General features: G+C 35.9%; 1 protein-coding gene across 8 annotated transcripts in view; it reads left to right on the top strand.

Annotated features, from left to right (window-relative positions):
- The window catches only part of ASB3 (ankyrin repeat and SOCS box containing 3), a 113701-nt gene that overhangs the window by 45291 nt on the left and 54538 nt on the right, over nt 1-13872 (top strand). For all 8 annotated transcript variants that reach the window (XM_042981380.1, XM_042981382.1, XM_042981379.1 and 5 more), the window contains one exon: nt 582-740. In XM_042981380.1, the coding sequence (XP_042837314.1) occupies nt 582-740 (159 nt within the window). The remainder of the gene's footprint in view (nt 1-581; nt 741-13872) is intronic.

Genomic DNA, 13872 nt, shown 5'->3' with positions numbered 1-13872 from the left:
CTCCAGGCTCTGAGCTGTCAACCCAGAGCCCGACGCTGGGCTCGAACTCACAGACCGCGAGATCGTGACCTGAGCTGAAGTTGGACGCTTAACTGACTGAGCCACCCAGGCACCCCAGAAAAGGAGTATTTTAAACTACCCTCATTTTATTAGTTGAATACAAGAAAGTAATGCTTGACATGAGACCATTCCTCTCATGGAAACTCAGAAATTAAAAAAAAAATCAAATTGAGTATTATTTTAGTAAATCCTGCTTAAGCAAATCTTTGGTGCTGCATCCTCTTCAGATCTTCTTTTGTGTTATTTTTCAACTCCTGCCACTCCCCTTCCCTGCCCACCAAAAATTAGAGAATAGAAGATGAGTTTGTGGACAGAATTTGTGTGTAAGGAATACCAGGGAGCTGTTCACACTGTGACCCTTGTAGAACTTTTTCTTGATTTTCTAGAGAGTTTTAAAGTGAGACCTCCCGTTTCTAATTACAATTTAATATTTCATTAAATTCTTCTTGTAATCTTTACTTTTTAATCACAAGAAATAGTGGTACCTTGCAGTTGACTTTCTTATTTTTATGTTTACATAGATTCATCTGAAAACTACATTAAGACAAAGACATTTGAGGGCTTTTGTGCCTTGCATCTTGCTGCAAGTCAAGGACATTGGAAGATTGTACACATTCTTTTAGAAGCTGGGGCAGATCCTAATGCAACTACTTCAGAGGAAACCACGCCGCTGTTTTTAGGTGAAGTATGCTATTTTTGGTACAGATGCAGTTTTTGCTTTTTGTTTTTGCTTTTTGTTTTGGCGCTTAATCCCCGCACCCCCCCCCCCCCCCCCAAGCTGTTGTGCTTACAGTATGTTCTTTGGCAAACATTATACTGCCACCTCTTTCATTCTGAAACCAAAAAGTTATCTTTAAAGGTTTCTCTCTTCTTTTCCATCCTTGGGTGATAGCATCTGGGAATATCTTTAAGTATTTATTTAAAGTTGTAAAATTTGTTCTGTATTGTAGTTGTCATCATCGTTGTTCTCAAATTGTTCTGAATACTACAGATAGCTTAAATTGTAGCAGTAGTTATAAGATTACCTGTGAACATTTTGTTTGCTTTTGCTTTTTGTTTGTGTTAAGAAATTGAGAAGATTTTATGGAAGAAATCACCAGCTAATCCTTTAATGACAGTTAATTTGTTGCCTGTATGAGTCACTATTCAGACTTCTTCAATTATGGACTGTTTTTAATTTTGTAAGGACAAAGTTCAAATTCTAACGGACACACTTCCACTTTTTCTTTTCTTCCTCCCTCCTTCCCTTTGATCCTCTTTTTTTCCTGTTTGATCCTATTTGTTGTTAGGTACATTGAGGCCATAAAGTTTAGTGGAAAATGAGAAAATTAAGAGAATAAAACATTTGTGTAGAATCAGTGTATCTGGACTAGAGTTTTGGTCCTACCGTATGTAATTTGTAAGTTCATTTATTTACTGTATGCTTTTGTTTCCCCGCTTATAAAATGAAAGTAATAGTACCTATCTAGTTTTTATTTGACTGAGAATAAAATGAGATGCCTGTGAATGTAGCTCATTCCTTTTAAGCATAATATATACTTAAAATTTATATATAGTAAAATTTATTCTTTTTAGTGTATAGTTCTATGCGTTTTGATGTATGCATCAAATGTGTACATCTCACATCTATGATTTTGATGTATGTATAATGTGTAACGACAATAATAGTCAAGAAACAGGACAGTCCCATCACCCTCATACCAAATTCCATCATGCTGCCTATTTTTAATTTTTTTTTTTAATGTTTACTTATTTTGGGGGGAGACACACACACACACACACACACACACACACACACACACACACACAGTCCGAGTGGGGAGGGGCAGAGAGAGGGAGACACAGAATCCAAAGCAGGCTCCAGCTCTGAGCTGTCAACACAGAGCCTGATGAAGGGCTAGAACTCACGAGCTGTGAGATCATGACCTGAGCTGAAGTCAGATGCTCAACTACTGAGCCACCCAGGTGCCCCGGGCTACCTATTTTTAATGAATCTCCCCACCCCCCTTCACCCTTAACAACCACTGATCTATTTTCCTCCCTGTATTTTGCTTTTTTTGCAGAATGTCATATATAACATATATATACATAACATATATTTTGCAGCATATAACCTTTAACTTAGCATAATGCTTTTGAGATGCGTACATATTGCATTATCAGTAATTCCTTTTTATTGCTAAGAAGTATTCTATTATATAAATGTAACACAGTTTATCCATTTACCAGTTGATAGACATTTGAGTTGTTTTCAGTGTTTGGTGATTATGAATAAATTGCTACAAACATTTGCATGCAGGTTTTGTTTGAATATAAGTTTTAATTTTTCTTGAATTAATACCTAGGATTGTTGGATCATGTGGTAAGTGTATGTTTAACTTTGGAAAACAATTCAGAAGTTTCTTATAAAGTGACTATACAGTTTGTATTCCCTCCAGTAATGTTTGAGAGCTTCAGTTGCTGCACATTCTCCCTGACACTTAGTACTGACATTTTTTTTTTTTTTGCTTTTAATGGCATCTCATTGTGGTTTTAATTTGAACTTTTCCTGATTGCTAATGATATTGAACATCTCTGATGTGATTATTTTCCATTTTTCCTTTTTTCACCCATTCCTTTTATGTTTGGGTATTTTTTTTTTTTTTTAATATTTTCAGACTTATGGAAATGTTTTCACGGTACAAGGGATTCTCATATACTTTTCACCCAAATCGTGTTCTTTTGCTCTTTTTTACTTGATTATTTTATTTCTTCTATTTATCCATATATTTTTTCTGAACCTTTTGAGATTAAATTACAGGCATAATGTTTCTTAAAAAAAATTTTTTTTTAATGTTTATTTAATTTTGAGAGAGAGCCAGCGCATGAGAGGGGGGAGGGACAGAGAGAGAGGGAGACAAAGAATTTGAAACAGGCTCCAGGCCCTGAGCTGTCAGCACAGAGACAGACATGGGGCTTTCCAGATTTTTTTCTTGTGGTTGACTTCAAGTTTCATAGTGTTGAAAATATGCATGGTTTGATCTCAGTCCTTTTGTACTTCTTGAGGGATGATTTGTGGCCTACTGTGTGATCTGTTTTGGAGCATGTTCCATGTACACTTGAGAAAAATGTATTCTGCTGCTTCTGGATGAAATGTTTTGAATAACTGTTAAGTCCATCAGGTCCAGTGTATCTTTCGAAGCTGTTGTTTCCTTGTTGATTTTTCTACTTAGATGATCTGTCCATTGTTGTAAATAGGGTGTTAAAACCCCCTACTATTAGATTATTATTGATAAGTTTCTTTGTGTTTGTCATTAATTGATTTATACATTTGGGTGTTTCGAGTTGGGGGCATAAATATTTAAAATTGTTAGCTTTTCTGGGTGAATAGACCCCTCAATTATTATATAGTGCCCTTCTTTATTTCTTGTTACAGTCTTAAAATCTAGTTTGTCTGATATAAGTATGGCTACTCTGGCTTTTTTTTGGCATCCATTTGCATGACAGGTGGTTCTCCATCCCCTTACTTTCAATCTCCAGGTCTTTAGGTGTAAAATGAGTCTCTTGTAGGCAGCATATAGATGGATCTTGTTTTTTTTTAAATTTATTTTTTCCATTCTGATACCCTATGTCTTTTGATTGGAGTATTTAGTCCATTTATATTCAGAGTGATTATTGAAAGATATGAATTTAGTGCCATTGTATTGCCTGTGGAGTTGGTGTTTCTGGTGATGATCTTCGGTCCTTTCTAGTCTTGTTGCTTTTGGTCTTTTTTTTCTCCACTCAACGAGTTCCCCTTAAAATTTCTTGCAGGGCTGGTTTTAGTGGTCATGAACTCCTTTTTGTCTGAGTTTTTGTTTGAGAAATTGTTTACCTCTCCTTGTAGTGTGAATGACAGTCTTGCTGGATAAAGAATTCTTTCTTGGCTGCATTTTTTCTCCCCCATTCAGCACATTGAATATATCCTGCCACTCCTTACTGGCCTGCCAACTTTCTGGGGACACATCTGCTGTGAACCCAGTCTGTCTTCCCTTGTAAGTTAAGGACTTATTCTCCCTTGTTGCTTTCAGGATTCTTTCCTTGTGTGTGTATTTTGTGAATTTAACTATGATATACCTTGGTGATTGTCAGCTTTTGTTGAATTTAATGGGAGTTCTCTGTGCTTCTTGGATTTTGATATCTGTGTCCTTCCTCAGATTAGGGAAGTTTTCATCTATAATTTGTTGGAGTAAACCTGCCCCTTTTCTCTCTCACCTACTGGGACTCCCTATGATACAAATGTTATTCTATTTTGATAAGTTGCTGAGTTCCCTAAGTCTACCTGTGTAATCCATTACCTTTCATTTATTTCCCTCTTTTCAGCTTTGTTATTTTCCATAATTTTATCTTTTCTATCACTGATTTGCTCCTCTGCTTTGTCCATCCTCATTTTTATGGCCTCTCTTTGGGTTTGTGTCTTGGTTATAGCATTTTTAATTTTGGCCTGATGAGATTTTAGTTCTTGTATCTCTGCAGAAAAGGATTCTCTAGTGCATTCTATGGTTTTTTTTCCAAGCCTAGCTAGTATTCTTATAATTGTTGTTTTAAATTGTAGTTTAGACATCTTATATGTGTATTGATTAAATAGTTGGCCTATAGCTATACTTCTTGTTCATTCTTTTGGGTTGAATTTCTCCATCTCATCTTTTTGTCCAGAAAAGAGAAGAAGAAAAAAGAAAGAAAGAAGCAAACAAAAACAAAACAACCCCCCCCCCAAAACAAAACAAAACAAAACAAAACAAAACAAAACAAAAAAACTAGTTCCTGGGTGTGTTTGGTCTGCTTGCTAAAAGAATCTAGATCCAGGGGTATCTGGGTGTCTCAGTTGGTTAAGTGTCAGACTCTTGGTTTGGGCTCAGGTCGTGTTCTCACAGTTTATGAGTTCAAGAGCTCTATTGGGCTCTGCTGAAGTGTGGAGCCTCCTTGGGATTCTGTGTGTCCTCTCTCTGCTTCTCCCTCACTCACATGTTCTGTCTCTCTCAAAAATAAATGAACATTAAAAAAAAAAATTAAAAAAAGAATCTAGATCCAAGTAAATAAATAAATAAAATGGAAATAAAAAAACCAAGTATTTAAAAATAAAAATTAATAAAAAATTAAAAAAAGAACTAAAAAAAAGAAATGGAAAAAGATAAACATTTAGAGAATAAAAGTAAAAAGGAAGCTGGATTCTATTTCCCCTAGAGCTGAGGCTTTGCAGCACTCTATGATCAGTAGACTTGGTAGGAGCTAGTTTGTCCTGGTCTTCTGGGGGAGGGGCCTGTTGCCCTGATTCTCAGGTGAACTTCCCCCTTTGGAGATCCATCTGCAGGGTTCAGGGGGTTGGGGCTTGGTGTAAATGGCTCTGGCCTCCAGTAGATGGCGCTGTTTTTGCTCCCAGAAGGCTTTCAGTGCTGATCGGTTGGATGAATATGGTAGTGCCTCGCTCTATAGCCCTGGAGCTGAAAGTTCCTACCCCCCCCAGTTTTCACAGAATCCTCACAGAAAAGCAGTCAGTCACCCTTCTTGTCCCCAGTTTATGTCAGAACCCTGTGTTCACCTTGCCTATGTCCGAGTTTTTTTTTTGTTTTTTTTGTTTTTTTTGTTTTTTTTTAATCTCTGGCGCATGACTGAGTTAAAAAACTCCACATTTTAGGGACTCCAGGAGCTTGGAACCTTGCTGTTCCTCTGGGGGGGGAGGGTCTTGCAGTGCTTTTGCCTGTTTGTCTGCTGTGTAAAGAAGGTGATCGTATGATCTGCAGTGGTTTGGAGTTTATGGAAGGCAGCAGAAAGTCAGCATCCTAGCTTGCTGTCCTCAGCTGGAATCCATGCTTCAGTGACTGGGAACAGTGTAGCATCTTGGTGCCACCCTTCTGGTGATCCAGGGGATCCTCAGTCCATGCTGTCACTCTTGGGGCTCCACCCGATCTCGCCAGCCTAGCACCTTTACGCCGGGCACTCCCCCGTGGTAGCTAGCGGACTTCTAAAAGTTCAGATTATGCACTCTGCTGCTTATGATACTTTGCAGTAGCCTCTGTAAGCAGGCTCCCTCCCCATCACCATACCCTCAATTATATCTTCCCCAAGTCAACTGTCTGCATATCCTACCTTCCAAAACGTGGTCACTTTTCTACTTGCAGGTTTTGTTTTCTTAGACCTCCTATTATTGGGTGTTCAGAATGATTTGGTAACTATCTAGCTGTGTTCGAGGGACAAGACAAGCTTAGGGTCCTACCTCCTACCTCTGCCATCTTAACTCCTCCCACCAGGATCACTTCTTTAATTTAGTTGTTATGTCTCTTTAGCCTCCTGTAATTAGATTTTTCTCTGTTTTTCTTTTACAATTTTAACTTTTTTCTTTTTTTTTTTTTTTAACATTTTTTGAAGATTTCAGGTCATTCATTTTGCACAGTGTTTTTCATTTTGGGTTTGTCTGATGTTTTGTCTGATGTCTGAGGTTTTTTTCTTGATAGCGTTCTGGTTATGTATTTCTGGCAGGAATATCAAAGACATGAAATGGTATCTTAGTGTATCTTATTAGGAAGAATATGACTCATTACTGGTACTGTTAATTTATGATAAAGTGTTTTGAATATGTGAAACTTATCATTATAAAGATGTTTTGGGGCGCCTGGGTGGCTCAGTCGGTTAAGTGTCCGACTTCGGCTCAGGTAATGATCTCACGGTCTGTGAGTTCGAGTCCCGCGTCGGGCTCTGTGCTGACAGTGCAGAGCCTAGAGCCTGTTTCGGATTCTATGTCTCCCTCTCTCTCTCTGAAAATCCCCCACTCATGCTCTGTCTCTCTCTGTCTCAAAAATAAATAAACGTTAAAAAAAAATTTTTTTTTAAGTAAAAAAAAAAAAAAAGATGTTTCATGGAAGCCTTGCTGTAATATTTGATTTCTTAGAGGGGAGATTGCTTTTTATATAGTTTTTTTTTTTTTTTCCACATGCACAGTTAATGGATATTGTGTATATAACTGCATAGTAAGCTTTCATTGTGGCCTAGCCATGTGCAGTCTCTATTTGAGTCTCTATTTGAGCTCTATTTGAGCTGTCTGTAAGAAATCTACCATACAAGGGCGCTTGAGTGGCTCAGTCGGGTAAGTGTCCAACTTCAGCTCAGGTCATGATCTTGCCCTTCCTGAGTTCGAGCCCCCATCTCAGGCTCTGTGCTGACAGCTCTGAGCCTGGCCAGGCTTTGGATTCTGTGTCTCCCCCTCTCTCTATCTGCCTCTCTCCCATTCACATTTTGTCTCTCTCTCAAAAATAAACATTAAAAGAAAATGAAAAAAAAAAAGAAATCTGCCATATAGAGGAGTGAACAAAATTAATTAAATCCTGTAAAGGAGATAGACGTAAAGTGTTCAAACTATTAAAAGAAAGCAGTACAGATCACGTTGGGATAAAAGAGGACAATTTTTTGAGCAGAGTGTTGTATACCAAACCCTGTGTCAGGTGTGTTACATGAATTAGCTAATTTAATTTTTACCATGATTCTCTAAGATATGTTCTATTATTATATCTGCTTTTACATAGATGAAGAAGACATAAAAACACTGTACTGAGGATCAGAAGAACTGTATTCGAGTCTTGATCCTACTATTGTCTGCATATGGGTTAGAAGAACACTTTCTTAATTGATTTGATGAGCTATTAATAGATATTCATTGACGAAAGTGTTCCTGATCAACCTGTGCTTGGGAAATACCATGTACTATATTACCCCATGTAGGAAAATAAGAAACAAACAAACAAACAAACATTTGTTCTGTAGTTTAATGTGTCTATCCAGAGAGAAGTGTCTTCTGTGCTCTGACATCCTATCTTAGTGTCTTCATAGCTCTTCTCACTGACTGCATTTATTGTATTTATTTGCTTTTTTGTTAATTGTCCTCTTTACTAGAAAGAATGCTCCATGAGAGCAGGCATTTTTTTTTATCTTGTTCACTGTTGTAACTTCCAGATCAGGCTTGGTATATGGTGGCAGTTAGTAATTTGTTGGGTGAATGAAAATCTCTCTCAGGCCTATTATAAAACAACAGTTGTTTTAACTTTAACCCAGAATTTTGAAATGTATTTGACCATAATATTCTTTTTCTTTGTGGAACACTTAGTAAAATCTCAAAGAACATTAGCGTTCCATGGAACTATTTGAGAAATGCTAGTTTGGTCATTTAGTTTACACTTTCAAAATATAATGATCCTGGTTTATGAAATTCAGCATTGTTCCTACTTATATAAATATTTGGAGAAAATTAGAGATGCAGAGTTTTTAGTGATTTCTATTTTAGGATATAGTTAACTTGTAATTTTTTATGTTAATGAAAGAACAGTTGCTAGGATAATTCAAACCAGTTAATAACTTCAAATCACTTATTTTTAGTAACAGGTTTTATTTAGTTTATTTGGCTGCAAACTGACTATCCTAATTATGTTTTATATTGTCTACTACAAAAAATAATTGGACTTAAGCAGGAGGTTAACCCCGAGGAGATATAGTACAGGCAGTACTTTTATATATTCAAGTACAGCGTCAATTGTAGTAGGTCCTTGTTTGGAAGGAAGAGTATTTTCTTAGAAAGGAAAGGTATAGCTTTAACTTTTGCAGAAACGCTAGTCAGAGAATGGACATATGACTTTTTAGTTAGGTGATCTGTGCTCCAGTGTCTTCTTGCCCCATAAATAATATGATAAACTTAAGCAACCTGCTTTGCTTACCTGTATATACCTTTTTCAAATAACTGTAGTGATCCATGTTTCAATCTATAATGGAAGAGATTCTTTCATTAAAACAAAATGTAGGACACTTAAAGGTTTGCAACAGACTATAGATGATAATGTTTTGATTTGAAGAAGAGTGGCTGGACCACCTGAACATAAGTGAGGAAGGGACTGCCCATCTGGTGTAGCTTGCTTTACCATCTGTAGGTTTGTCTTCCAAAACTGTTCTTTGCTGGAACTTTGAAGTATGTTGTCCTCTAGCTGCAAGGGAAGCTATATTCTCATGCATGTTGTAGTACCTGTTCTGATGGCCCAGTTACCACCTAGACTGTTGATGGAGGTTATAAATATAAACCTGGAAGATCAAGAGGTAGGAAATGAATATAGAACTACAGAAACTTGAGAGGTGACTGGAAAAGTCATTGACATCAGGGATGTTCGAGTATGACTGAACTGAACACTAAATGTAGAGCACAAATTTACTCCTCCACTGTTTATAATGAGAACATCTTCTCTACACACAACTCCCCATGATTTTTATAAAAATAAGTTCAAAAGGGAGCTTTTCAGTTTGATAGCAGCAGGAATCGAAATGAGAAAACCTCGCAAGAAAAGGGAAATTCATGAAGCTTCTCCTTATCTTTCCATGTGAAAATTGTCATTGAACATTTTTGCTAACATGCAGTTTAAAGTTTATATATTATCAACAGTCTGCTCCCTTAATTTCTTTTCTTTACCCTTATCTTCTCTCCCCACTCCCTTTTCTCTTGCCTCATAAATGCATACATAGTAAATATTCTAAGGATAGATTCGTCAAACTGCTTTGGGAATAAGAATATCCTTATTCATAAATATAGTAGATTCTAACTGAAAACCCAGCTAATTATATAGTACATAGGTTTTCTTTTTATTTTGCTATGTATAAAATAACACTGGTGAATTGGAGGCTCAAATCCAATCCAAAGTGACTTCACAGAACAAGTTTTATGGGAACTGCACAGCATGCAGTTTTGGCTTTTGATTGATTGTTTTCCATTTTTTGTTCTTCTGTGTCTCTGCTTATTCTGTGTAACCTTCAATGTTAAACATAGCAGGAATGCCTAATGAGAATAAAGTGTTTTATAAATAGTGTTATGTGAGGCTGCGTATTTCAGTATTTAACTGTGAAGTGTGTCATACTTTAAGCTCACGGGCATATCTTTAACCCTGACTCCGCTGATATATTCCAGAATTGAAAAAAAACACAACATATTTCACTTTTCACTAGTATTTTCATGAATCATTGATCATTGATAGGGATAATTTTTTAGGTGCAAGCAATTTTGAGGTTTAGAATTTGTATATTTAGTACATATTAAACGTTATCTTTGGAGTTCTTAGATTTTTCAACAGAAAGATTAATTATCCTCTTCAGGGATTGTAATTTAAGCATTTTTACTTGAGGGCATGTTCTTGAAAATGTGAATTTGAGTTTTCCCAGATCAAAAGTATGGTGTTCACCAAAAAGGCATATTTTAAAAATGTTAATTTCATGTTCTGTTCACTTTCATACTCTTCTGTGTTTTAAGACAGTATCTTTTTGATTCTTAAGTAAGCAATTATGAAACTAGGATATTATCTTTCTTATGTTTACCTTTGTTCAATTAAATCTGTTTATATAATCTGTGTTAGTCATTTTGATAAATTTAAGCTTCTAACTTTTAAAGATGAGGAAATCATTATCCTTATATTGTCCCTATATAACTTTTTTTTTTTTTTTAATTTTTTTTTTTAACGTTTATTTATTTTTGAGACAGAGAGAGACAGAGCATGAACGGGGGAGGGTCAGAGAGAGGGAGACACAGAATCCGAAACAGGCTCCAGGCACTGGTCGGTCAGCACAGAGCCCGACGCGGGGCTCGAACTCACGGACCTCGAGATCATGACCTGAGCCGAAGTCGGCCGCTCAACCGACTGAGCCACCCAGGTGCCCCCCTATATAACTTTTTTTTCCTCTCTTCGATTCCCAACTTTTGTTAGTTCAATATCATATTTGCATGTTAGTGGAAATGACACTTTACATCCTGTTCTGTTATGGTATCTTAATTCCTTCATTTAATTTTATTCTTAGTTCTGTAGTTAAATAGCTTAGAAGTTTATCACCAATTACTTTGCCATGGCTTTCCTAGCCCTACTTGGCTAACTAAATTCTTCCTTTAATAGGGTCCTCTAAAAGGACACATGGAACTAATGCTCCTTGAGTTTTACATGTTCATAATTGAATAATGATTTTGTATTTGGACAGCAGTTTGATTGGATGTATAATCCTTGGGTCATACTTTCTTTAAAAAGTTTTAAAATAGTGATCTGTTATGTTCTAGAGTTGAAGTTGGAGGCCAGCCTAATTTTCTTTTCTTTTTTTTTTGGTGACAGTATTTTTGCATGTCTGTTCTGTATCAGATTTTTTTTCCTGAGACACAGTGTGCCCTTTCAATAGACCTATTTATATTTATTTAGTAATTTCTATACCCAGTGTGGGGCTTGATCCCACGACTCAGAGATTAAGAGTCACACACTCTTCTGATTGAACCAGCCAGGCACACCCCTTCAATAGATTTAGATGTTCTTTATTTTTGGTAATTCTTTTTGGAATTATGTCTTTAAATATTTGTCTGTTCTGTTATGATGGTTTTCTTGGGCTCCAATTATTCATATATTGGATATCCCATCTGTTTTTATATCTATTCCCCTCTCTAATACTCATTTAAAAAATTTTAACTTTTCCTTTTTTTTTTTTAATCCTCTGTGTTCGTTTTCACAAAAGTTTATTCTCTATAGTGTTTCTTCCAGTTTCAACTGCATTTCTGTGATTTAGTTTTCTAAGTCTTTTCTAAATTGTCCAAGTTTATATTACACAATTTCTTATCACCTAGCCTTCTTTTACTTGAGCTCTTATATCTTAGTGATATGACTTTTTTCCTTAACTTTTTTCTTTTTTAAATTTACAGCAAAAGGTTAACTGTAATTTTTGTTACTTGGTGGCAAGTAAAGAGGGTTTTTTTGGGGGGGTCTACTAACAGTTTTTCCTGTAATTTTATCTCCTTTTTTGTAACTTCATGTGGATTTCTGCTTGTTCTTTTGTGATAACTCATCTGGAAATGTTGGTTTTCTGAGATCAGTTATTTTCAGGAGATTTTAAAAGAAAAGAGCTAGAGCTACATTTCAGACTAGCTAGTGTTCCTTTTGACTCGGGATTTTTGGTTGTTGAGTTCATTTAGTTATTATTTTTTTACCAGTCAGTGGACACAGGCATCTGTGGGATTTTGCAGTGCAGTTTCCCTTCTCTGGAAGCTGAGACAGACTACTGTTGCAAATATAGTTTCTTTGTATGATTCCTTGTCAGGCCTGGTTCTTCTGACTTTCAGATTTCAACTGGGTGTAGGGCTGTTCTGCTGTTAGTCCATAAATCCTATCCCTCTGCTGGGAATTTATGTTTTGCAACATACCTTTGAGGAGTTTACTTTGCTAGCTTTTTCTGAGATGTGCAGCTGAGACATCTTTTCTCCCTTTCCTCCCTTAAGTACCCAGGATTTTAACCTCCTTTCTTTCAGAAGCTTTTATACCATTTTTTGCCTGGAGTTTTAGCTGGATCCCAGTTTTGCTAAAAATGGAGAGTGTGTTTTTATTTCTTAATTTCGTTGCTGATTTTTGGACTAATTGCTTTTGGATACTTTCTAAGAAGAGTAAGGGGATGCTTTCTAAGAAGAGTAAGGGAAATTTATGGCCCAATATTAAAATTGAAAGTCCATATTAATTTTTAAAGTAGAACAAAAGTTCTTGATTTCAGTGTTTTGCAGTAATGTAACCCCTGTAACCCCCACCCCACCCATACAGTGCAATCTGTTTTCTTTAGATACCATTGACTAATGCTACTCAGAATGTCAGTTTGTTTATACAAGGTACTTAAGCTAATGCTTCTTTTATCAGAGAAGTCTTATTTTAAGAAAAATGTCAGCTGAACTAAACAGTATGCTTAGGGACATAATTGATTCACATTCTGGTCAAACCTTACAGGGTTGAGGATTGGGAACAGTTTGCATATTGAGTATCACTGCTCTACATTATGTGTGTGTGGCTGTCAAACTTTATCACTTTATACATAGTTAATGCAATTGTCTCTTCGTTCTTCATACTTAGTATTGCCTTTGACCAATTAATTGTATATGGTCTTCCCTGGTTAGTATGGCTGAAATAGAAGTGCTGTTTCTATATAAATAGGAGTCCTTGGGATGAAGGATAGTTTGGCATATACTTTTTCTCTGATAGGAACTCTTCAGTGTAATGATTCATTTCTCTAAGTCATAACATGGAGCTCATACTTACCACCATACAGAGGTGGTAAGGAGAATACTGTAATATGAATGTTCAAAAATGTGAATTGGAGAATTACAGAAGATGGTAGAATTCAGTATTATAGCTCTAGAAGATGTGATTTTAGGGGTATTCTATGTAAATAACATGTTTATCTTGATTCTGTTGCTGAGGAAACATGGAAAAATAATCAACATATAATAAGATGGTGGAATTTTATTTTTTTGTCAAAGACTTTCATCTGATTGAAGGATGTGTTTTTCTGGATATGGTCTTTCATGTCTAACTGACCATTGGAATTCTCTCTTTCTGTCAGAAACCATGAGATATGTCAGTGTCAACATGTAGAATTAGATTGAGATATTGGCTACAACTTTTTTGTTATATTCTTAACGTGATGGATTTTGCCCTTGAGGTCATGGTTTTTCCCATTAGTGTGTATCTTTCAGCTTGTTAGTCATTGGGCAGACATGAAGAACTTGGTAAGAAACTTTATAATAATAATGAAGTTACATCTTTTTCTAAAGTTTTCTAAGTAATTAAAAATTTTTCTAAATATCAATAAAATACTACATTTGAGACTAAAGATTCATGGCCAAGACATATGGGATTCTATCTGAATTTATAAAGAAAATGTTTTGAAATTATGCATTTGATCTTAGTGAGAAAGTCTTACTTTATAACCATTCTGATTATAAACTTTAATTATGAAATAAATAGCTGTGAGCAGTGCTACTTACCC

This window comes from Panthera tigris, chromosome A3, assembly GCF_018350195.1.
Source record: "Panthera tigris isolate Pti1 chromosome A3, P.tigris_Pti1_mat1.1, whole genome shotgun sequence".
NCBI lineage: Eukaryota > Metazoa > Chordata > Mammalia > Carnivora > Felidae > Panthera > Panthera tigris.
The sequence above is the reverse complement of the archived record's forward strand: the minus strand, read 5'-3'. Positions and strand labels throughout refer to the sequence as shown.